Source organism: Rhipicephalus sanguineus, chromosome 3, assembly GCF_013339695.2.
Source record: "Rhipicephalus sanguineus isolate Rsan-2018 chromosome 3, BIME_Rsan_1.4, whole genome shotgun sequence".
Lineage (NCBI taxonomy): Eukaryota > Metazoa > Arthropoda > Arachnida > Ixodida > Ixodidae > Rhipicephalus > Rhipicephalus sanguineus.
In genome coordinates, this window is record NC_051178.1 from 214114792 (window position 1) to 214126404 (window position 11613).

General features: G+C 43.7%; 1 protein-coding gene across 2 annotated transcripts in view; it reads left to right on the top strand.

The window, feature by feature from the left end:
- The window catches only part of LOC119388275 (mediator of RNA polymerase II transcription subunit 15), a 113420-nt gene extending 103840 nt beyond the window's left edge, over positions 1–9580 (top strand). For both annotated transcript variants that reach the window (XM_049413897.1, XM_049413898.1), the window contains exons 11-12: positions 4838–4920; positions 9242–9580. In XM_049413897.1, coding sequence (XP_049269854.1) covers positions 4838–4920 — 83 coding nt within the window. In that variant the 3' untranslated portion in view covers positions 9242–9580. The remainder of the gene's footprint in view (positions 1–4837; positions 4921–9241) is intronic.
- The last annotated feature ends 2033 nt before the right edge of the window (positions 9581–11613 follow it).

Here is an 11613-nt window from a genome sequence, read left to right on the forward strand (position 1 = left end):
GTGGCATCTGCAATTTTCGAAGTTATGATCATAATGAAATAATTAAATTTGAAGGGACAAACTAAAACCAATAGGAAGAGTTTTGATGCATTGGGCAAGGTAGAACACCTCCAGCTGTGGTCCCTTTGTATGTTGCTTCCTCTATTCAATGCCAGTCAGATGCAGCTGATCCAAGCGTTCACCACCCTCTCCTGTCATCCTTTCTTACTATCCCCCCTCGGCTAGCGTTCGCACCTGCTTTGCGTTCATGGGGAAGACTTTAGGTGATGCCTCATGACTGAAATCAGAGGAGGTAATTTTTTGTTCAATTAGGTTTTCATTCATGGGGTGGCATCTGGCATCTGCCACAATCACTATGTTGGTTGTCACGCTGGCTCTCTAAGAGATGCGGTGTTTTGAGATGTCGTGTCTCCGTTCATGGTGCTAGGTGCGCTGTCAACAGGGATGCATTACTGTGATGCTGCTGCAAGTGCTGACTTTAGAATGTGCTACATCAGTGCTGTGCTGTGGCGGTGGTATTGCTTTGAGCCACAAAGGAAGGAGTACAAAGGAACAAATCTGACATCCTCGTGATATAGGAGAGGGACAGCACGTTGACTGCATCTTCAAGGGAACAGCAGTGTATTGTGCTCGGACGCCATGGACACCACACCATGGCAACTCCCTGAACTAAGCCAGACCAACAGCTCCCATTGAGAAGCGAGCGTTTGCACTGGCATTGAAAAAAATTGAGGCGGCATTGTCTGAGATACTAGCAAAATATGTCCACAATTACTTCTTCCATGAAAAGCGATCAGTGTGGGAAGTGCATCTCGGGCAGGGTAATCCCAAAAATTCCCCTATAGCTGCAGCTATCTTCAAGCAAGAGCAGCAATTAACTGATATGTACGCTAGGTGGATTTTAAAAGATTTCATGTGTTGCAGAAAGACTGACACAACGTGGTGCCACAGTGGCATTTCCACTGTGGCCAGTGCACTTTAAATGCCACTGTATGCATTTCCATCTAATGCCCATGGTCGAGTGTAGCAAGGTGATAGTTGCAGTATAGTTAGCATAGTCCCAGTAGGCCCAGCAGCATTGTTTTGAATGCAGTAGCTGATGCAATTCAATGCCAGAAGCCACTGCACTACTGCAGGGCCCCTTTATAGGGCTTGTCATGTAGCCTGTCATAGACATTGAGCAGCTTTTTCTTTTTAACGAGACTGATGCTATTATTCATTAGCTGTTTAGTCTTGTGGATATTATCGTTCATGTCACTTGAGTGTGTGGAAGACACTTTGCTGAGGTTTTGTAAAAAGCATACTTACTTGAGAAAGTGCCTACAAGTTTTCCAGGCATTTGGGGGCTTGTGTGAGCATGTGTACACTGCTTATACGTTTTCATTGGAAGTGCATAAGCAGCGTACACTGTGAAAATGCTCTTTATTTTCAAGGAGTGCTTCATAACAGTTCTTATTCCAAAAAAAAAAAAAGTCGTCTCTGGCAGTTCTGTTGTTTTTTATTCTATTTTATTCATTTTTTTTAAAGGGAGAGCCTGGCCAGCTTTTCTCATTTCAAATTCTGGCAGCTCTTTATGCCCTTGACTGGTTACTGGCTGAAATCAATACGAACATACATGTATAGATATATGCATTTTCTGTTTTCAGCTGTTGCATGGAGACAGATTTCTGTGCCCAGCATCTTAGGTGAATGGCAACAAAGTTTGGGTGTGCTCTCAGTTTGGACTCATTTCTTTATTGGCTCAGTAGGAGGGGCAAGAACAGACTAATGGGCACTTTTCCTTTCAGATGTGTATTTCACCACCTGCTGTTCTATAGTTGCACTTGAACTGGCAAGCGTGAAGTGATTATTAATTTTTTGTGACAGGGCTGCATATAAGTGTTTCTCACTTGCAGCAGTATACTTTAATTGATAACATGAAATGCTAAAGATGGGTCATTTAGACTTGTCATTCTGGAATTGTTTGAAATATTTTGAAGTTTGCACAGGTTAGGAGAAGAGTACATGGCGAGGATGACATAACAGTCTCTGTGGCCAAAGTTAAAAGACAAACAAATGTGGTCTTATGAGGGCTACAAGAAGAGCACGGCACAATGAAGCTGGTGGCACAGGAAATGTCCCAAGAAGCAGTGGCCATGTGCCATATTGAATTATCTCTGAGGACAACCAAGAGCACACTTTTTGGTTTCGACTTTTATGGATTAATGACCTGGTCAGTGGCCGACCCTGCTGGTCTGTTCAGACCAATGCTACTCGAGCGATGATTTTCATGTTATTCTTCGTATGCAAAGCATTACACTTGGGACAGGTGTGAGAGTGAGTGGCCAGATTCAGCAGCAATGCATATGAATGTTGTCAGGAAGGTCAAAAAGAGCATCATTGCATGATGCGTCTTCATTTTATATGACTATTGTCAATAGAAGCACACCCTTGCGAGTGAAGTTCACCATGGCCATGCTGATTGAGCCAGTACGCCTAGTTCTTGGTTGTGGTGTTCGTAGTACGGCCATACTTCACGATGCAGAGCACTTACTTTTACCAACGTCATTAGCATTAAAAAATTGCACTGTGATTTAATAAATGCAACTTCTTCTCTGATGATGAGGTTAAAGCTGTTTCATTGAAGCTGCTGTCTGGGGCAAATAAAATGACCTAGGGTCATGGCTACCAGTCATGCCAGTATATGGTACTGGGCACTGCTTTGCAGAATGAGTGCACCAATTGCAACATGGCTTCATTCTACTAATCACTATTTCATGTCAGAAACGGAACTGTAGCCAGTGTCTGTACCTTCTTGAATGGTGATAGGTGCAGATGCCTTATCTGGGACGGTAGATTGGCAAAGAACTGGCACTTTTCTACTGCTAACTCACTTGCAGGTCTTGCGTAACTTGAATGAGTTGGTGATTTGTGTGATGTCTGTTCTTGTGCAATGCTGAACCGATTCACAAGTTCTTAGAAGTCATTTTGCTGTGACAGATGATAGTCGGACACCAGATTGTACTGTGGTTTACAGAAGTGAAGAAGCAGCGCTGGCATCATCCTGTTCTGCTCTGCGCAACTTTGTCATGTGGACAACGTTTGTGGAGTTCGCAAGAGAGTGACAGTTCCCGAGAGACCACTAAATGTGTCATTCATGATTGTGATGTGAGGTGCTGCAGTTGGAGGACAGCTGCTTACACTGATATGTTCAAGAAGGAAAGAAGATAACTTTTAAAGGCTTGTTTTTTTTTTTTTTGTTAAACACCATATTAATACCATTTTCCAATCTGTTAGTTCTCATTGATATGTTCTATCTTTTGTTCTTACTTTTGATGCCCACTCCTCATGTAATGTCCCTTGGGACCCTTGAGGTATGAATAAATAAATAATAAATAAGCCAATATTTGCCAATAGTTCTCGATCAGAGATGCCTGTGTATGCTGGGAAATTAGCAATGCAAATATCTTGAGTTTAGAATATTTGTGTCAGTTGTACTTAAAGGGGTGGTGCCACCAAGTTTGTGGCTTGCGCGTTCTTTGCTATAAGCGTTTCCTATAGCTCCAGGAAGCATGATGCACGCACCAAGATTCATGTATTCTCGCTAAATAATTTAATATCGCCTTATGTGGACAACTTTCAGTTTCGGTTTCTAGCCGCCGAGGTTGGCAGTGACGTAGAAGTGTAGGGGGCTTGGTCACGTGACCACACAAGGCTGTGACGCACTTAGCCAGGAAGCTATCGAAACTCGGCGAGTGATGTAGCAACCGATGCTTTGCCAGCTCTATACTGAACTAGAATATATTCTAGTTCACTACAGGTGGTACGTATGTTGCAGAGGTGGCGGAGGTCCGGAGGTCACTCACGTCACTACAGCAGATCTGGTGTGACGTCACTACAACTTTCTTTGCCTTTCCTATACAGCTACGTCAGAGTTGGCGCGCTAGCGATGGGTCTCGATCGGGAGAATGGGCATTAAGGTACGCTTTGGAAGTGAATTAAAATATTTTCTAAACGTTTGCTGTGTCCGACCCTTCGTGTGGAGTGTCCTTGCATACAGAGGAAACCCAGAACAGGCTTGTTATAGCTTCGAAATTTGATGGCACCACCCCTTTAAACATTGAGAGTCTAGCATAGAAAGAACATGAATAAAACAACAAGTTGGACAGAAGTTTATCATTGCACTGTTAGAAGGAGAAGAATGTTACAGGATTTCACTTTTGAGAGCCCCTCTTGAATGGCTGACATAAATTGCATATTAAGGAAATTGATGTGACACGTGTAAACACTGACATGAGTGCATAAGTGTTTACTCATATGAAGGATTGGAGAATGGGTGTCAGCATTGTATTTCTCAGCATTGTTAAATAGATGGTAGTGTTCTTTTTTAAACAGCTATACAATCATTGAACTTTTCTTCTGATGCACCTTCATACGATTATTGAAAGTTATATAAGTTGTTTCATTGTGATTAATTTATTTTTCTCTCTTCACTTCTGACATTCCTTTTTTTTTCTTTCATGCCTTCTGCTGCTGCTGACATGGTTCTTCCACAAAAACCTTCAATGTGTTGACTGACCTGCAACATCCACCACTTTGGATTCTTCCAACCTGGACACCCATCGGCCAACTAACATCACCCTGTTCTTTTTATTGCACGCCTTTGCTCGCCGATGGATGCACACTGTTTAAAATTCTAAAATGTTTCTCTCCTGTGGTGTTGTTTGCCCAATATTTCATCGGAACTACTCTTATTGCTCCTGAATTCTTTTATGTGGGGCACTGGATTTTGCCTTGCCGTTTCTTGGTGTGTGTGCTTTGGGTGTTGCGGTCTTGTTTCTCTGTCATTTTGGTGCAGTATCATACACCTATCCTAATTTGAAGCGACCAGGGGATCCTGTGGCAAACTCGGACTGGAAAAGGCCAAGGGGGGCCCTCTAGGTAAGAAAACACACAGTTGCAGATTCATTGAAATGCTTCTTATGAGTGAAATTGTGGTGCAGGCACACTTCAGCTTACTTATGTTGGTGCAAGAGGTGTGGAAAACAGCACTGCATGAATTCTTTTTTAGTGAGGCCACCGGTAAAGTGAAGTTATCTGGTGCTAGATGATGACGTATGGAAGTGAATGACATGCTCTGGTCATTCAATGGTGTGGAGAATACTTAAAGGGGCCCTGCGGTACTTTTCCAAGTAACCATCAAATGGCTTCAGTAAAGGAGTTTGTTGACTCACAGATCGACCACTGCAAAAATTTTTAGAATCCATCAAGTACGAGCGTAGTTAGAGATTTGTTGCACGCTGTAATTGCGTTCTTTCTCCTCTCGGCCCGACGAGCGCACTCGAAGCTAAGCGGAGAAGCAGGGAGGCATGGCACAGGGGAAAGAAGTTACGTTGTGTGCACGTCATGACCTTGATCACTTTTAAAGGGACTGTCTACCGTTCTTCATCGCTTTTCTGTTTCGTATCGCAATAGAAAGCGTACCGTCTGAAGTGTCCAACCTTGCAGCGGTTTCTCTGGAAAGTGAGTAGATACATTTAAAACAATTTTTCGATCTGCGTTCGGTCTTCTTTCATGCCCACAACACTGGTTGGTGGACACGATGACGATTGTAGGGCTGGTAAAAATTAAAACCGAAAGCACGTGTGATTTCAGTAGGATTACTTTATTTTCGCTGAACACTATTGTAATGAATGTAAAAGTCGCTTTCAGCGCGCTAGCGGCTAAATGAAGTTTTATTATACGATTACAGAACACTTGTTTTGCTGTAATCGCAGTGTATGCGTTTATTTTAGCACTGCTGCCTTGATCCAAGCCAAGTTGATTCATCAAGAGACTATAAATGCACACCTTCACAGCGCAGCACATGTGAGACATCCTAACAACACTAGAGCGGCACAGTACGACCAGTGCGGAGGGCCGCATGGCATAGGGCGTGAGTTGAAGCAGACGAAATCGAAGACGGCGCCGCAAGCAGCGCCACCGGGAGCCTTTTTGGGAGCGTGAGAAAAAAAAGCAAAAAATTGCTCTCTGATGCAACTGAAAGCTGCCTCAAGTGCGTGAAATATAATTTCAAGTTATACATGTTCTTTTTTTTAACAAAATGAGTCTACCTGCGCGGATTTCTTGTCCTACCAGTAGATTGACCACATCGCTGTTGGGTGACGCTAGCGGTCATTCTTTCACGATTTTCAACATGAAATAAAAAATATAATTCCTTTTTTATGGGGCGAAAGCGTGCTCGTCGCCGCCGATGTGACGAACGATCTTCTCATTTTCACCACAATCAAGAAAATTTTTCCGAGCGGTAGACAGTCCCTTTTAAAGACGATAGCCTTTCTTGAGGAACTTAACCGCAGAAATTTTGGTCTTTCCTTCTTTCTTTCTTTCTTTCTTTCTTTCTTTCTTTCTTTCGTTCTTTCTTTCTTTCTGTCTGTCTGTCTGTCTGTCTGTCACACGATTCAGCCACCCGGCTAAAGTTTAAGCACTTGCTGAACGCCCAGCCATCTTGGACTGGTAGCTGCGTTCGTACTTGTGGACATTGTCGATCAAAAAGCTAATATAACGCATATCTGAGGCACGACATCAATACGTAAGTATTAGGTAGTGTGTTCCTTTACTAGAAAATACGTAGATAAGTAATTCTAAAGACCCGAGTGTCTCATAGGCTGCGCCGAAAATTGCTAGTGTTTCTTAGGCTGCGCTGAAACGGCGCAGAAACGGCCGGCAGAAGACTATCGTCTTTCGACGACATTTGCAGCGAAGCACGCAGATACGCGGCCAATTTTTTTCTTCCTTTTTTTTTTCTTCGAACGCGCGGCTTTCAGCGTGATCGCAGGCGTGTGCACGGGCACGTGGCGGCCTCTTGCGGTGGCCACGGTAACTATGCAGCTCACGATGCTCGAATCAGCTGATGGCCGTGAATTTGGGTATATGCCGCGGTCATTTGTGTATACGTCATCGCTTCTAGAGAGAAGAGGAAACGATTTCTAGATATTTGCAGACTAATTGGTTCATATTTGTAAGCTCGACTTGCTGCGCAACCACCAGGAAATAAAGAGGGAGACAGGAAAGAGCGCAGTTCTGCGCTCTTTCCTGTCTGTGCACTTTCCTGTCTCCCTCCTTTCCTGCTGGTTGCGCAGCAAGTCGAGTTTACAAGGTTTCTAGCTGACTTCGAGAATTAATTGTAAATTCCAGGCCGCATGCTGTGCTATAATGTTTGGCTCACGTGTTCTCAAGAGCCTCGATACCGATCGGTAGTGTTTTCTGACCATGCTTAAGGGGAGATGCGGGTCGAAAAACGAGAGTTTTCTAAAAAATTATCGATTTTTTGTTTTCACCTGTTTTGTTAAGATTAGTACCTCTACTGTTCTGAAAAAAAAAATCAATGCCGAGACTCAACTGGAAACGCTTTAAAATTGCGTCTAAAGAGCACAAGGTGGCTGTCAAAAGGCCGAAAGTGTGTCATCTTCGAGCACCTTGCCGCCGATAATGCGCCGCCGCTCGCCATTGTCGACCGCATGAGGCGATAGAGCCGAGCCTCACTGTTCAAATAATGACGGTTTCCCGCGCTGCTGCAGCGCAAGAAATAATAAAGAGACGCACGCTTTTGCCGCCTTTTTCGAGTGCCGCGACTGGCTTTAAATCACGTGGTACGGATCGGGAGCCGCCATTGGCCGCTGCGCGCCTGTGTGTGCTGTGAAGCCTACTTGCAGGATTCATGTCTCGTTGAGCAGCGCAGCTGAACAACGCTTTTCTCGAGTGCTTATCCGTTATGGATGAAGAAAGCCGTAGGAAGCGCGGTCACCGGCCTGTGAAGTTTCACGCAACGCACAAATTTCGAGGACGCCGGCGCAAATCAAAGCCGAACACTCAGACCACGAAAAGGGCGTCTGCTGCCGCAAGGCGTAGTGGCAGTGACGCCGATGCGTCCGACGAGTTTGCCGCGGCATTCGAATATGTGAGTGCCTCCCAGAAAAATATCGGACTCTTCGAAGACGAAGAAAAATCACAGGACGACGAGTCTTCGTTGATTGCTGATATGACAGTACTGAACATGTTGGTTTAATCGAGGGCACTCCAGTTTTGAACGTGTTCTGGAAGAACTTGGCGTGCTCCCGCTTCATGATCTGGTTGCTCTTGGCAAATCACGGGACAGCACACGCCAGAAAAAAATGTCTCAAAAACTAACAGGAGAAGCAAGGGCTCGTCGGCGTGCGCTGAAGAAAAAATCTCTTGTCGAGGAGTCAGCTCGAAAGAGCTGTGAGGGCCAAACCTATGGTGCTGGCGCATTTTAATGGCAGTGGCCACTACAAAGAGGATTGCTCTTTCTTGTGTACAAATTTAGTCGCATTCAATGGCATCTTTGATAAATAAACATGCAATTTTTACTTTAAAACTCGTTTTTCTCAAAACGCAAATTTTGCAATTTTTGTCAATGTGCCCCTCCTTTTTCGGGTACTTCTGGTGCTCAGATCTGCATGAAATTTTTCCGAAATTTTTTCCAAAGTACGTTAAATGCAATTATCTTGTTTAAGTTTCAATATTCTTATTATATAATAAAAAAAAAGTTATGTAAACTTTAACTAGGGTAGGAGAAATATGAACTTCCCACGTTAAAATTTTTCACGTCTAGTACATATTTTGTATGGACTTCCTAATTAGTTATTTGCATTCCACACTTTATTTGAAACATTATGAACTATCAAATGTAAAAAATTATTGAAGTTTAGGTCTGAAAAGAGGGGGGGCAAAAGGCTTAAGTTTTTCACTTTGTCATGTTGCAGAACTAAAAGTATGCAACTTGCAAGAAAACTAATTATATATTTGAAATCAGCATAAAAAGTTCTATAAGCAGCTCAAGTTTCATTGCTCTAGGGTGAATATTAAAGAAAAAGTGTCTTCGAGTAGCATCTCCCCTTAAATAGTGTTGCAGGGCCCCTTGAAGACGAGGAAATCTGACATCATGTAAGCATGTGTAGTAGTGGCTAGCTATTTGTCTTGTTCTTCACCACTTCTTGAAGGCATAGGGTGAATTTTGTATCTGGTGTTTATAGGGAGGCCCCGAGTTAAACATCCAAACAATAGTTGGTAATGACTGTCAAATTACTGTCAGGACATGCAGACACAACTGCATCTTGATCCCAACACCTTGACACATGAAACTACCATATGTATCTTATCTTGATCGAGCATACGTGCCATTATGTGCCTTTCCTGACGTTCTGACCTAGTTGGATTTTTTCTTTCTTTTTATTTACAGGCTTTGGCAAACATTACCTTCAACTTGAAAAGGTATTCAGTCATCAAGGTCTGGTGGGTCTCAATAGTGCTTGCCTGTAGAATCCGAAGTGGTCATGTTTTCATAAGACATGCTCTTTGTGGAAGAGGCTTGCTAGACCAGGCGTAATTAATTTCTCATTTTGTACATCTCCTAATGGATGTGTTCTGTACAAAAAACAACAACTTTGAATTGTAAATATACCAATGATTTTATTTTAACATTGGTGCGGATCACAGCCCATGTGTAAGTAATATTGTGCTGTCCACTGGGATCGGTTTGAGAATAAAAGATGTGGATGAACCTTGGCGTGTCGTTCCTTAGTTTGTGAAAGCCAAGATGCTTCGCGCAGTGTGTGATATAAAAGTTCGATAGGGTATTACGATGTGGCCAACCCTTTGCATTGGGTGAACGTGGCAACAATGCACCAGCCATAGGGACGCTTTACCGCCTACCTATTAGATAAGAGAGTTCGGGACAAAAAAAAAGAAAAAAGAAAGGGGGCCAGAAAGCACTGCAGTGAACAACGGTTCTTGTAGTTATGGATGTGCTGTGCCAATTGCTCACATTTGGGTCCATACAGAAATACTGATACATTGATATGCCAAGCAGCTGTCTTTCACACAATTTGCACCATGCCTACATCTGTGCCGACATGCAATTATATACACGGTTTCGCTAGCGCTTGCCGTTCTGATTGAACATTGCGCCTTCGCTGGAAACGCACCCTAGAAAATTCCGGTTATGCTTGTTTTCGTGTGCCTTGCTGGCCGCGACTGCCTGTTTTGCGATGTCTTTTGTGATTAGAACGATTCCAATGAAGCACTTGATACTGGGGGAGGGGGGGGGGGGGTCGTTGCTGGGTGATGTTAGGATGTTTATGCGATCAGCGCTCTTGCAAGTGTCCACTTTCTCTAAATAACTTCCGGATTGTGGCCGAGACCAAGGATATGTTCGGTTCACTTTATTCAAAGCAGGTTAGCGTAAGCAAGCGCAGGGTTTTGAGTCCGAAAGAGAACACGCTTCATGCAGTGATGGAAATGAAGCGACGCCGTGCTTCTCTCAGGCTTTGGGTTCCTGCTTTTCCAGGGGTGGGAAGTTCTTGAAAAGCAAAGTCCTCGGCTGCTGTTATCATCAAAAACCTGTGTGTCACGGGAAAAGTCTGAAAAGGGCAGACTTGGTGCCCCCTCTGGACTACTATATAGGGGCGGTCGGCCGATACCAGAGTTCAAGTTTCGCTTAAAATAAGTGGATTTGGGCTTTTTTTGCCGAATCGCCTGCAGAATTTTGCAGTCGCTTGTCGCGTTTTTCGGGCTTATTTGCATTTTCCCAGCAAATATAGTTATTTCAGTGATCATCACGTTCACCAATAGCGCTTTTGTCGTTCACTAATAGCGCGTTTGTCGATGACTTTGTGTCGTTGAGTGTTGAAGTCAGATACTCATTGGGTGAATCAACAGTTAACGTTAATCATGCACTGGAAAACGTGCATCCAATCCAATACTACCCTGGAGACAATGTTAAAAATAATTATGTGCTTTCATTCATAGTTGCGCATATTTCCGCTGTACAAAATATCTAAAGTGATTTTTTTTCAACTCTTTGTATTTGACTGACATTTTTTATTACAATTAGAAATATTCTTAAGAATGAGGAAATTAATCATTAACTTTTTGCTACTTTTGGGCTTTTTCGCGAAAGTCGCGCCGCCTTTTTTGGGCTTCTTTTGTCATAGTTATCTGCTTGTTTACTCGATAGCATCTGGCAACTCTGGCCGATAGCGAAGTCACATTAGCACACCAATAAAACGAGCTGTTGTGTAATTTTTCCAGTTTCTTCTTAAACAAGTCTGCCATAATCGGATGGCATTAACGTCTACGCACATCATGATCTGCAGCAGTTTAACAGTAACTATTATTGAGCACATAAGGGACTTGTTCTGAGCTTGGCGCTTGTGTGTTAATTTAGAAATTATTGATTCCACTCCTGCGCCAAAGTGCGCCAAATTGTGTTTACTGCGCCATCCTGATAATATCGACGGAAATTGCGCCAAACTGCGCCAGAGTCTCGGGTTTGAGGGCGTGCATCACTGGCAGTCAGGGGCGTAGCCAGAAATTTTTTCGGGGGGGGGGGGTTCAACCATGCTTCATGTATGTTCGTGCGTGCGTTTGTATGTGTGCGTGTATATATACGCAGGGAAAATTGAAAATTTTCGGGGGGGTTTGAACCCCCCCCCCCCCCCCCCCCCCCCCCCCCCTTGGCTATGCCCCTGCTGGCAGTCGCACCGCCGGCGCGTCAAAACGTGATCTCAGTGCCGACAAAGTATCAACGTGAACCAAAATTTATTACGCTGC